The 14629-nt window shown below is 37.2% G+C and overlaps 1 protein-coding gene across 4 annotated transcripts in view; it reads right to left on the reverse strand.

The window, feature by feature from the left end:
* Nucleotides 1–1850: 1850 nt before the first annotated feature.
* The window catches only part of LOC126326853 (signal transducing adapter molecule 1), a 46401-nt gene continuing 33622 nt past the window's right edge, over nucleotides 1851–14629 (reverse strand). For 2 of the 4 annotated variants that reach the window (XM_049995796.1, XM_049995800.1), the window contains 3 exons: nucleotides 11955–12157; nucleotides 6035–6321; nucleotides 1851–3052 (listed from right to left, as the gene is read on the reverse strand). In XM_049995796.1, coding sequence (XP_049851753.1) covers nucleotides 2920–3052; nucleotides 6035–6321; nucleotides 11955–12157 — 623 coding nt within the window. In that variant the 3' untranslated portion in view covers nucleotides 1851–2919. The remainder of the gene's footprint in view (nucleotides 3053–6034; nucleotides 6322–11954; nucleotides 12158–14629) is intronic. The other 2 variants (XM_049995797.1, XM_049995807.1) reach the window with 1 other exon arrangement.

Here is a 14629-nt window from a genome sequence, read left to right on the forward strand (position 1 = left end):
ACTTATCAATTAGATATCTTATTACGGTCTCAATGTAAATGAAACTTTAAGACATTCAGATCTAGCAACGGCCGACAACATTTTTCTTAAGTGTACTTTAGCTAGGTAATTTTCACGCTTCCTGCTTCACGGTGAAACACGTGCACAGAATGCCATTAATGGCTAGAAAGAAGTTGTTTTTAATGTTTTTCACAACATTACAGAGAAAAATCAGCTTTCAAGATTTTTGAGAAACACTCTGTTGTAAATTTAGTTAGTAGTTTGTAGATTATACCCATAGTGTAACTGTCAGAATTCTCTATTAGTATACGAGTAGGCTACTGGGCAGCAGTCTGAAACCTCTTGGAGCTGACTTTTTCCATTTCAATATCTAAATCATTTAAATATGAAATTCATCAAATATATGGCAATTAAATCATACTTAACCATCATTTTTTCAAGAAAAGTGCATGTCTTCTAGTTTATAATTACACATCACACGCAAATTTCTGGCTTTCATTGCAAATCACAGTCTTAATTATCGATATTTTGTAAAATATTGTTGAAGCTAAGAAAAACATTACACAAATTTCTGGGAGATAAATGAAAAATCAAATATTTTTGTTTGAATATGCCCATTGTTTTGTAGGACAGATGTGGTCTCTCGTGAGCCAGCGTGACACTCGTCATAGAAACATGGGAAAGTGTAATTTTCGCGGCTTCGAGCACATTGTACAGATGCCGCACTTTTACAGTTGTCACCTTAACACTGCAATCTGAACCCAATAGAATTGATATGGAGCCAAGTTAAGAGACTTGTCACAAGAAATAATGAGACATTTAAGCTGCAAAACAAGCTGGAACTAATGCATGAAGCTTTGTGACATGTCACTGCCAAACGATGGTGAAATGCGGAACACCATGTCATAAAAGAGGAGAAGGAAACATGGACTTTTTGATGGCATGGGATTCTGTTGCTGATCGCCTGTATTCCTTTGAGTCTGATATGGATGGAGTTTAAAGATTACCAGACGACTAACAGTATTACCTTCAGTGACTTCAATATTTAACTACATGGTGAAGTCCAAGCAGTGCACTTTTATGCCACACACAGTTCATGCAAAAAAAATTACCCTTGTTGAAGGCAGGAATTTTCATCATACTTGTTCTTAATTACAAAACTATGTTAGCTAAGATTGAGAGCATGTTAGGTTTGCAATTAGATCCCTTAAAAAGCATATTGCCCGAGTTTTACAATTATTTCATTTTTTCAAAAATTAAATGACATTCAAGGTTATATTGTTCTCTGCTCGTCTCTTTTTACATCTGTCCACATGACTGCAGGTTAGTTGCACTAGATAGCGGGCCAGTGCTGTCCAAGTTAAATGTACCAGTAAAGCTGTTGTGTCGTATTATCGCTGAGTGGATGTATGCGTAACCACAGCATAAAATGTATCCTCATTATCGTACTTGACTGTACTCAAGGTAGTTTGGCATAAACTACACATCAAACAAAATCCAATGATTTTCCAGCAAATGCGAATGAATACCTAGTGTAATGCTTACATGAGGTTTAATCTTATGACGACCGGAGTGTAGTATGTGTGGTATTATTCGGGAGTGTCATTTTTATTTTGAATACATGACTCTTATAAAGAAAGACAATTTTTTCCTTCCTTTAATTCCAACAACTTTTAAAAAGAATAGGATGATTCCTGTAGTTGCAATTGTATACCTTTCTGAATGGAAGTTAAAGTACTGCAACTTATATCACGAAGTTGTAAATCTTGTGTTCAATATGACAATTTCTATAGGCAAAATAATAGGCTATCATTTTTTAATATGTATCCACATTTACTGAGACTAGAAGATTCTGAAAAAAGTTGTATTTTCAGTTATTTGTACAATATTTCAACAAAGAAGTTTTAAGCACTACAGTTATTAATAAAAACACACTTAAAATTAAGGCTGACTTAAAAATTTAATACTACATCATATGCAACAATTTAATACAACATAGCAAACCATTTTTCTTAAATTTTTATGTACAATTTTACAATCAAAAACATTTACAGCAATGAAAATTTGCATGGTATGTAAGTATGTATATGTATATTTTATACATTTTCCTGTTAAAATTCAAGCAATTAGAAGCTTGAAGTATTGTTACATTTTTTCCAATTGGGCTACAGAAACTTTGGTTAACCATGAACTCCACAGCTACTGCACGACCCAAAGCTAGTAGACACTTTAACGCAAGTGTGACTCACATGGAATGTTTCATTAAGTTGCTTTTAACACACACATTTCAGTGAAGACCTTGATCATAAAATTAAGTATTCATCACAGCACTGCAAATGTGAAGACAATCATTGTCTGCAACAAATAAATATTGCACTGATTGACTGACTGTGCTTAAAATCAGTTTGATGGCTGGTTTACCAGCCATTATAAAATTATGCATAAAATGTAAGAAATAAATAAACATATGAAGCTTTATAACAAATTATACTGAGGACAAATTATGTATATAAAATGTATACTTCAAAACAGTAATCTGACACTGCAGATAAATTCAAGAGTAGAATCTATAATAAAATCTCAATGCCTAACATTTAAGCCATTAACTGTGATACATGCATAAACTCCATATAATGGCAGTATTTCCAAGGAAACAGTCATTCTTTATGACAAAAACTGCATCTGAAGATTGTATATGAAATTTTCTGTAACAGCAGCTTCACTCAAAGATTACTTGCAATAGAGACCCAATTTTCTTGAAACAATTTGAACATTTGTAAGATATACGAAGCACCCTTCTCATCTCATTCCTTCTACATTATGACCAAACGTTTGTTCCAGAAGCCTTACAGAATGAATGGTAACATTGCAGTTAGCAACATGGTCCTACTTTTTCACACCAGTGAGCTGAATTTTTTTTCATAAGAGAGGCTGCCCCCTCGGTGAGAAGGTGACGCCGGCAGGGGGCAGTTGGCCTGATGCCACTCCATGAGGATGGCTCATGAACACTGTAGGTGGTCCACCATGAGGGGGGAAGGTAGACATTCCACTGCTACAAGAACAAGAAAATAATAAGTCAGGATTGACATCTGCCCAAAGGATGAAGGAAATGGAAGGATTCATTTGGAAAGAGATATAGCTACTGGTTCTTAACCATATTACTGAAACATGTTGAAGCAGTTTTTCTGCAAAGAAACTGACAAAAGAAAAAAAGGTCACAAATCTATATACTTTCAAGATTTTACAACAACAAATAATTTAATTAATGTCTAAAGCACATATATATCAAGTTTACACACAACAGTGAACCTAATTATAAAAAACTTTTGTGCTCATATAACCAACACAATAACCATTAATCATCATAATCATGACGTACGACATTGAATATCAATGAAACGAAGTCACAACAAAAGTAGTTAATAGTTGTGTCCCTTCAAGTTTAACTGTTGCGGAATTACTGACAAGTTGTTCCAGTCAACATATGGAGTAAAGTCCCAACGAAGAATAATAATACAAATTCAAACAAGTATTTTACTAAATTATTATATGGAGGAAACTTCAATTAAAATACAACTTTAAGGAAAAACCTTTCTTCCTCCGGCACAGATGATGTGCAATTTGAAAGAAAACTAAAAACATTATGACTATCAATGTATCTGGTTGGGTAGAAACGTCACTCATAGGAGATCAGACGGAAAGTGAATTTAGTTAAGCCAATGTACTAGGATTGTACAACAGACAACAAAACTTCATAGATGTAATAAATCCGTATTATTGTGCTGTAAACAAATTAAGCTTGCACAATTCTATACTTCCAACAAAGTGAGTAGAAGAGAAACTATGTTTTCATCTTGTTCTTCCCGAAAGTAAGTCTTAATTGCTTCCACAGCACATGTACTGATGCCATATGAGAGCATGTCAGACATATTTTTTGAAGTGGTGACAATTCATGTTTCAAACAATGCCTGTATCGTTTCGGTGACTTCATTTTTGAGAGTACACTGTCCAGAAGAGACTCATCATCACACTGCATTCCGTTTTCTTCTTCTTCAATTAGCATTTATTTTTCACATACCTTCCCAGTTTTTTTTCCCCATACTGATTTTAGAATGATCGACTATTAACTCGTTTTACGCTTTTCATCCGAGAACTGCTTTTACAGGCGACTGATTTCGGCATTGGCTGCTGTTATTTTATTATGTAATCACAAATCTTTCGGTTTAATACAAGTCAGTGTCCTTTTTTAAAGTATTACTCGTGTGTGGGATACCAATTTGTTCCATAAATTTTCCTTGACAGAAGAAACACACAGACATTTTAACTTCTTGTTCAATATTTTCTTTGCTGTGGCTTTTCTTTTGATGAATGTTTTACTGGTGATTCTTTTGTGTAATATTTTGATAGATATTTCGGTACATTGAGAAATAAATAAGGAACCGCTCCTAGTTTTACAGACCACTTATCTTGGAATTTTAACTTATTTACTATCAATGGCAAACAAACTCTGCTTTTGTGACAAGTTCCTCACCAAAATGTGAATCGTACACAAAACAATTATCAGCCAGATCTCTGTCTTTCAGAGATTTTGCTCTGACCCATTTGGAATATTTTACTTTGTTTTTTTAAGATGTAATAAAATGTTTACGTTTAATTTTCCTGTAGCCCAATCTGCACACTCTTCTCCTTCAAGTATGAGTAACTGTAATGCTTAACACCACCTTATCGCCATAGTCTTCAACTCGCAATACTGTAGACAAACCACAAAATAAGCAGAACAATACTAGCAACACGCACCTTCTGATACAGTAAAATTGCTTCAACTTGAGTCACAAGCAAGAATGCTGCTTGTAGCCCACAGGCATGCCACCTGACCTAGGCTACTTGTTTAACATGCAGGGAGTCAGAACACTTTATATCCATCACATCTACATTTGTAGCCTTCATGGCAATGTATGGTGTGAGGCTGAAGGTAACAGGAGAAGAGTAGTATTTATTTTCCCCTATTTCATTTACAGATGGTTCACCCGGAAGAAAATTTGCTAATATCTTCCTTTGAAGCCCAAATTTCAACAAATTTGCCATTAATGCTTTTATGTGAGGTGTCAAAGGAAGTAATATATTTCTTAAATCGCCTTTGAGAGTGGATCATGCTTCCTTCTGATTCTTCTGAGACAGTAGAGACCAGCACCTGCCTTCCCCACAACTACAGTTATGTGGTTTTATTACATTAAAATGACTGGAGACCTGATGTTTCTGACAAACTCCAGTGAATGGTAACCTATCATGAAACAATACTGGTTTGTGTGTTTATGCTGATCAGCAACTAATCTTTGCATATTGCAATTTTCTACTGACGTAACCTTCCTTCCTGTGAACAACAGTGTCGACTGCAAACTACCTCAGAGAACTAAGTACTATTTCACTGATACTATCTCACTTCCTTAGAGTACATTGGATGCTATTTTCACTTCTGACAAATCCTCCCAGTTAAAAATGATACTAAGTTCTGTTTCCCAGAGTGACTCCAGTCCAATTGCATACCTGTTTAGATATCTTCTGTGCACAACATGGGTTTAACAGCTGCCTGTGCACAAGTGCTCTGCTTTACAACCAAACACTGTCTATTCTTAAAGGGAAATCCACAAGGAGTTTTAATCTCAGCAGCCATGAATTTAAAACAAGACTGGATAATCTCCAATATAATTTTCCTTATCTTTAAAAACGGAAAAAAAACTGACCTCTTTAATCTGACTTGCAATTTACTTTGCTTTTGCAGTTTATACAGTTACAAAAATTTGTAGTGGAGCTACAGTTTTTTTAATTTGTCATTATTTATATTTTTTTTTACAGCCAGTTGTAGCCTACATATGACAGATCATTTACTCAATTTAAACCAATTTAGTTTCAATACTGCCTATACTTTTTTGTGAGTAAACCCGAATAATTCTTCTTTGTTATGAGCTGAGTCTGAGCCAACAGCAGTAATGATGAAAATTCATACTTGTGATCCAACTTGCTAAGCTGTACTCACCTGGGTGGATAAGGCCCTTGTGTGCCTGGTGGCTGCGGTGGTGGTCCTGGTACCTGATGCTGTTGCTGCTCATCACGAGGTCTAGGGCCAGCCGGGCCCAAGTGAAACTGGGGTGGCAGTGTCATGGAGCCAGTTGGCGGAGGCACTGGGTACTGGTCAGGGCGTGGAGCGGGTGCATAACTGTACTGTGGTTGTGGTTGTGGTGGTGGCCCTGATGGCGGAGGTGGTGGCTGCTGAGCAGGCATTCCCATGGGGAAAGGAGCACCCATTGGCACACCATTGTATGCCTGTTCATAAATTATCAAAGTAAAATCCGAAAAGAAAGAAAAAAAAAGATAAAAAGATTGTTTCATTACAAAATGCTGATGGTACACAGTCATTTCTATTGAACAAGTGAACATGTGAAATTTCTGTGGCTTGTCTTTGTAAATGGTTTGTAAATGCACAACAAAATTTTAGCACTTCACTTTTATTATTCCAAATTGTAACTTCAGTAGCTTGCACTGTTTAAAGGCATGGCAGACATGTGCCAAAATTAAAGCACCAAATCTTTCCTTTTCATTATCATACACTGTTTCCAGACACCATGTGAACTTTCTATGCAGTTATAATGGGCAAACATAGAAAAACATTGAAGAAACTCTCCTTTTACATCACACTTTTGTGGTGTCCCTTTCACTGGGTTTTCATGTATACTTTTATTGGTGGCCAACTCCCATTCCACTGATTAAATTCTTAGTACAACCAACTGACAACATATTATTAATAATATAAAATAATGAATGTTAGATGAATTTTGACTTCTGATTTCTGCAATGCAATAATATCACATGTATAAATGTTGTAAAATTGTCTGTTAATCTTCAGTGTATGCACATTTAAATGTTTGTGAGAATGTTCATAGAATGAAGTCTTTCACAACCAAATGACATAGCTGCTGGTAAATCTTTCAGGGTGTGAGGAGGTGGTACAAGAAACTCTCTGCTCCTGACGTTTCGTCCAGGACTGCATTGGACATCATCAGATGCGCTGCTCCACTAAGTCTTGCCGAGTCGGCAAGGCTCAGCAGAGGAGCACCTCTTAAGACGTCCAGTGCAGTCTTTGACAAAACGTCAGGAACAGGAGAGTTTCTTGGACCACGACCTCACATCCCAAAATGTTTACCAGCGGTTTTGTGAGAATATGCCATTAATTTTTAAATGAAAATGTTTCATATTTATTTATTTCCATTCTTTGATGACAATTTCACTAAAAACATTAGCATCTCTTGTGGAGACATATAATACGCACTTTGGTTTTTCATAGCATATTCTATAGCCATCATTTCAAAACAATTTACTGGTGCCAATGAAGGCTTGGCTATCTATGACAGAAAAGTTGCTAAAAAGTTTAACAGTTAACATGTCACTTATCTTACCTTAATCCACGAGATGCCAGTAAACTAGATAAGTGAAAATTCTGCTCCCATTCACTCATTTGTATAGTTCTCAATTTGTTTAAATATTTAGTACTATTCCAAGGACTTGAGCTTCATTTATAATGATTCAGTTATAACAGTAACAAGAAATACAACCAGAACAGCATGGTTTACTCGACTAAACCCACAGGGAGACTGCTTTACAAGAATTTATGAATACCATGTGAAAATTATTCAGGAATGACAAAAATCACAATTTTCTGTAGTTACCATCCTGGTAATTTGCATATTTCAAATGCACGAAATGTAACTTAATACTTTGTAATGTATGTATATAATTGTGCAATTGATAGGAATCTCAGACCACAGACTACTATTAATGCAATATCATGTACAATTATCCATTTCTTTTAAACACCTTTTATGGAATTAGATTAATTTCACTGTATAACTAATTTTTGTTATGCTTTTTAAATTTTATAATGAAACGGCAATAGAAAATTTGTGCTATAAATGTATTTTCACTAATGAAGTTTTAGCTATTCTTGTCCTGAATTGACATGTATATATAAAACATTGAAAGTTGACCATTAATTTCTTTACTTTAAGACTCTTCAAGACTGGACATAATTCTTTTATTATTATACTCATGGATTTCTATAAGAGATTCATTTTTGCACTAATGTTGGTGCATATACTTTCTCTTTGTCAAGTGCTACCATTTTTATTCTCTCATCAATTACTTCAGTTGAAGGCATGCTGGATACTGTACTAGCAGAAATTTTATTCTTGCCAAATGGAAACAGTAGATGACATCCGAAGCTGGTTTGTGAAAGTATGCACGTGTTCATTTTCAATGGCTATGGAAGTCCAGTTTTAAACATAGTTATGCTGCAATGTCACAAATATTAATCTTGCTCAATTCCAATCTCTGGATAGATCATGTTTTAAAATAAACATTAACTGTTTAATATCTTTCAACATTTTAATGGCCCCTCTCTCTCCCTCTCTCTCTCTCTCTCTCTCTCTCTCTCTCTCTCTCTCCCCCCCTCCCCCCCCCCCCCATATGTACCTGCCATGCTTCCTCCCCCTTCCTTGCCCCACTCCAGACTGCTGTTTCTGTCCAACACCATAGTTGCAGTCTGCTTCGATAGGCTGGGAGCCTGGAGATAGCACTCATGTATGTGGGAAATTGACTACTTTTTTCCCCCCTTACTTTTGTGTGTGTCCATGCACTTTTCCTTTCTTTTCTGAAGGAGGCTTTGGCCGAAAGCTCGATGTTTAACAATCTTTGTTGTGCCTGTCAGTGGCTCAATGCCTCATATTTCTGGTGAGTAGCAATCTACGCTTTTAATTGGTTGTCCATAAGAAGATCAAACCATATAGGACAAACAGTGAGTAACTGAGCTATTAAAATGTATGTGTAAAAATAGTTAATGGTTCATAGTTAAATTGGAATACACCAAAGGACCAATTGTTTCAAACTTGTGTTCAAGGTTTGCATCTAACAGACTACTAGAGGCCAACAATACTGGTTGACAGGCACACTGAGTACTGAATTTTGCTTGATCTACTTCATGGTGTGCATTAGTTTCATGACTCTTCCCAAGTAGATTTTTTAAAGTAGAAAGGTCACCCAGAAAGTAAATGCACCAAATTTTTTTCTCCCTCAGTCAACAACAATGGTACAAAGTCAACACTTCAGGTATGCAATATCTGAAGTTTCCAGAGTGTGTGCACAAACTTTCTGTTTCCTCTGGCAGGTAGCGTAACTGCAGCAACATTTTAAACTGGCATCTGTACATGATGTACATTATAGGCAGTGTGTCACCATTGAATCTCTTGCTGCAGAGAAAGAAACTGTAGGGAACCACCACAAACATTTGTGTAGAGTTTATAGAGCATCTGCAGAAGAACAGTTAGTACCTGGGCAAAGAGGCTGAGGTCATTTCGAGAAATTACAGACCAATATTCCTAACTTCAGTTTGCTGTGGAATTCTTGAACATATTCTCAGTCCAAATTCAATACATTTTCTTGAGACTGAGAAGCTTATGTCCAAAAATCATCACAGTTTCAGAAACCATCACTCCTACAAAACTCAGCTTGTCTTTTTCTCAAACAAACTGCAAACTATGGATGAAGCGCAACAGGCAGACTCTATACTACTAGATTTCCAGAAAGCATTTGCTACAGTGCCCCATTGCAGGCTGTTGAAGGTATGAGCACATGGAATAAGTTCACGGATATGTCAGTTTCTCAAAGCCTTTTTAAATAACAGAACCCAGTATGTTGTTCTAGACACCGAGTGTTCATTAGAAAGAATGGAGTCACCAGGAATGCCCCCAGGGGACTGTAATAAGACTACTGTTCTCTATACACATAAAAGATTTCAAACAATGGAAACTCCAGGTGGGAATAAAAGCAACATAGGAAAAGACAGATTGATAATTACCAAAAAGATTGCATTCCGGCCCGTGATACTGGAGTTAGCAGTCAAGTACGCACGAGGTGTGCTTGCTTGTGTGTGTGTGTGTGTGTGTGTGTGTTTTTACTGATGAAGACGTGCCCAAAAACTTTATGCAAGTGTCTTAATTGTGCCTGTCTGCAACTGTGTGTCTTCTTTAAAGTTAGTAGTAATCTATCTTTTCCTACATTGTATGTAAATGATTTGGGATTTGGGGAATAGGATGGGCAGCAATCTGCAATTGTTTGCTGATGACGCTGTGGTTTATAGTAAGGTGTCAATAATTGAGTGGCTGTAGGAAGATACAACATAACAGTCAAAATTTCTAGTTGGTATGATGAATGGCAGCTAGCTCTAAATATGGGAAAAATGTAAGTTAATTCATATGAGTAGGAAAAACAAACCTGAAATGTTTGGATATAACATTATTAGTGTACTGCCTGACACAGTCACGTCATTTAAATATCTGTGCATAATGTTGCAAAGTGATATGAAATGGGACGAGCATGTGAGGAATGTGGTATGGAATGCGAATGGTTGTATTTAGTTTATAGTGAGAATTCTACGGAAGTGCAGTTCATCTGTAAGGGAGACTACATACAGGATGCTGGTGCAACCTGCTCTTTAATACTTTGGGATATGCACCTGGTCAAACTGAAGGAAGACGTCAAGGCTATTTGGAGGTGGGCTGCTAAATTTGTTACCGGTAAGTTTGAACAACAGTAAGTGTTATGGAAATGCTTCAGGAACTGAAATCTGAATCCCTGGAAGAAAAGGCAATTTTCTCTTTGAGGAACACTGTTGAGAAAATTTAGAGAACTAGCATATGAAGCAGACTGCCGAACGATTCTACTACCGCCAACATATATAGTACATAAGGACCAACAAGGTAAGGTACGAGAAATGTGGGCTCATAAGGAGGCACACAGACAATTGTTTTTCCCTCACTATTTTCAAGTGGAACAGGAAAGGAAATGACTAGTAGTAGTAGTAGTAGTAGTAGTAGTAGTAGGAAGGGTATCCTCCACCATGCACTGCACTTTAGTTTGCATAGTATCTATGTAGATGAAGGCGGTTTGGCAGAGCTCTAAGGTTTGCAGCATACTGCCACATCTGACAAGATGCAGATTGCTGATTTGCTCATTTGTGATGCCAAGAGAGATATGTGAACACATTAACCAAACTCGAGAAGCGCTTCCATTTACTTCAGCACCATAACATCCCGGATGATTGTTTGATTCAACATAGGGAAAGAGATTGTGTAGAAAAGTAGGGAGTGTAGAAGAAACATAATTCTTTTTTATGTGTATGTTCGAACAATGGAAAATCCAGGATGGAATATATTATTGTGTGTACGCTCACTGTGTTCAGTAATTAACTGTTGAAGGAAATAAAATGTAGTGCATTATTTTAGGTATGACTCATGTATTTAGGAATGCTGTTTGGAGACCATTCACACACACTGACAATTCAAGGCCCTTCAAAATAAAGCCCTACATTCTTGAGTGGTATCCCATTCACATGTTACACCAATACTACAAAGGGCAGTTAGCTGGAAACCTGTAATGCAGATTTTATCCATCTATGAATCTGTAGGCCAGCATCCAACAAACTACTGACTGTTTGTATACCTCTTCTGTCTTACTCTATTTTAGATAACCAATTTACTGATGTCTCTCTTTGTTACAGCTACGTACTAACTCATAAGAAAGTATTGCACAATTTCACTACTGTATTGAACAGGAATATATTCCTCTCATATTAATTTAGCCTCCTCTTATTTATATTTTGAAAGTGGCAGAACCCTGTAATTTTTGTGCACCTACGTGTACACAACTGCCTTGTCAGTTTTTGTAGGGTGCCGATGTCTTTGAACTCTTAAGCAGAATTAATATACTTTTTGTACATAGTTGACAAAATTAAAAATGTAGGTACACATTATATTACAAAGATGCATAAAGAAAGACAAAATGAAGAGTATCTATACTATAAAGAAGCTTACTTAAAGGTATCACAACACACTGCTGTATATACTCACATTAGCTGGGGCTTGATGTGGGTAGCCGAAAAGCTTAGGCATTGTATGGTACTGCCCGCTCATTGGTGCAGGCTCTCTCATTAGGGTATGGTACAAGTTGAGGGCCTCCACAAGATCAGTGCTCAGCTGTGTAAGCTGAGCATGCTTACGATCAACTCTTTCGAGCTCTTGGTCTATAAGTGGACCCATTGTGTTAACTTGCTCTGAAAATGAAAGCAACAGCTTTAGATAAAATTTGTCTATAGACAACACAATTTAAGATTATACCTATACACTAATCCACAATTTTTCAAGGGAACACTAAAGTAGAATCTATTATTGGTTTATACATTACTGAAAGCTGAAACAATATTTTTGCAGCACTTTTTCCACCTGGATGACAGTGATATATTAGTACTGCTTTTTTACTTTAAAAGACTTGGTGGAATGAAATGTTAGACAAACGTATGACATAAAATAAATTTTCAAAGAAGGACTGGAGGCAAAGCAACTGCACCTCAGATCACCAGTTACACTTAGAAGAAACTGAATTCTTGAAACATTTTTTTAATGGGTGGAGCAGGGAAAATAGTAATTCGAAATTAGCAAATGCACTCCCGTATGCTAGAAGATGTTAGCATATTTCAGGCAGTCGCAATACAACTTATGAAAAGAATAGAAAGTTAATTTGGAAAACAATGACGATAACAAATAATTTACACAGAATGTTTCAGGATCCAAGTTATACACTTGAGTGAAGTGCAATTGGCCACTGTCAACAATGAACTGCAGCCAACTTTGATTAAAGTAGTTTTTCTGATTCTAAGGCTTCAGTGTGCCTTGATATACTAGCAGCCATCAGCATGTGTTGTTTTGGGTTCAGCACAGACTATGAATTGTTTGAGCTCACTGGCCCCCATGTCTATGAACATCAGTTTCTAACAAGGAGATATCTGCACCACAATACCTTTGATGTATTTTATCAACAAAGTCAAGAAATTATGTCACTATTCTGAGCTGTTAATGACTGAACATGTGATGTAGGGGCAAAGGATTTTGAGAATGTCATGAGATAATTAGTAATGCACCATAACTAGTATGCACACTACATCATACACCACAGGCATACATATATGAAGCGCAGAGAGAGAGAGAGAGAGAGAGAGAGAGAGAGAGAGAGAGAGAGAGTGTTTGCACATTGTGTGTCCCTGATCTCCCAAACTCCCAGATTGATTTCAACCACATTTGGCACAAGTATCAGCACTGTGGTGTTTATAACCTGCTAGTTCCAATGCTAGTGGAAGTACAGACAAACCAAGTTTTTCAGCCCCTGGCATATAGGCTGCCCTGCACAACAGGAATGTTGTGCGGGAACAGTATCAACCAGCCTACAGATCAAGGGAAAGAAGCAGTTTTCCAGATCCTAACATGTAGGCTGTCCTGCACAACAGATGCGTTGTGTTGTAGTAGTAGTAGTAGTAGTAGTATAAGCCTACTTTATCAGCTTGCTTTCGACGCAAACCTGTATGTTAGGGGAAAATACACGATTTTTCCAAGTCCCTGATTTTTAGCCTGCCCTGCACAACAGCCATGTTGTAGGACCGTATTGGCCTGTTTTATTGATCTGTACTGCAGGGGATACATGTGCCAATGAGCATGGATGGAGACGAACTGAGATGAGTAGAGAAAGGGATGAAATGAGCAAGAGGTAGGAGAAAATGGACAAAGAGAGGGAGGGAAAGAGGGTGGAGGGAGAGATGCATGAGGCAGCTGAAAGTTGGAGACGGCAGGTGGAAAATGAAGAGGGGGAGGCAGAAGGATATAGTCAGAGGGAGCGGGGAGGAAGATATGGGGCAGAGAGCGTGGAGGAAATGGACAAAAAGAGAGGAGAAGATAAAGAGACAGAGACAGTGGGGAGGACAAGATAGAGAGATCGAAGTGGGAGGATGAGGTCACCAGACAGAGGGAGGAAGAGGTTGACACAGGGAGAGGGAGGAGGTGCTGTGTTCAGTACATGGGTCTAACACACACATGGACAAAGCCCTGGGGAAGAGGCTAATAATCATATAAAGGGTATTAAGGGATGAGAACCTATGAGTGTACCACGAACATGCAATTTCACACCCGATACGAAATTTGTTCTGTAATTTTGCAGTCAACACCGCTGAAGTATGAAATGCTATGATGCTGCCTTCTACCTTAAATGTTGTGGTTATTTTAACAGACAATATTGTCTAAAATTATTATAACTTATAAGCTGCTGCTGATGGATGTTTTCTATGAAAATTTAGGTTGACTAACCAGTAACGATCTTGTAGGACTTTTGTATGTCTGCTGGCACACTCAACGTGAGTGGCTTGTCAATTCTGTGACCACTCCTACAGAACTGGTGGCACACACTACTTTCTGTAAGCAAAACAACCTCTGGTTTCAACATAGCAGGGCCTAACCTCATTTCAGTGTTAGCACAGTTGCTTCTGTGGACTGCCAGGTGAGTAGTGCTCATCACCCCAATACCACCAGAGTTGAGTTATTTGCTTCAATCATTTATGTATGTCATGAAACTGAATTCTGTCAAGCTTTAAAGGGTTGAAAGAGGACCAAATGTACACAACAAATATGGAAAAACCATCACCACCTGCTAGTCACTACTGTTGATAACATAACAAAACAGTTTCTTAATTTCATCTTTATAA

This window comes from Schistocerca gregaria, chromosome 2, assembly GCF_023897955.1.
Source record: "Schistocerca gregaria isolate iqSchGreg1 chromosome 2, iqSchGreg1.2, whole genome shotgun sequence".
Lineage (NCBI taxonomy): Eukaryota > Metazoa > Arthropoda > Insecta > Orthoptera > Acrididae > Schistocerca > Schistocerca gregaria.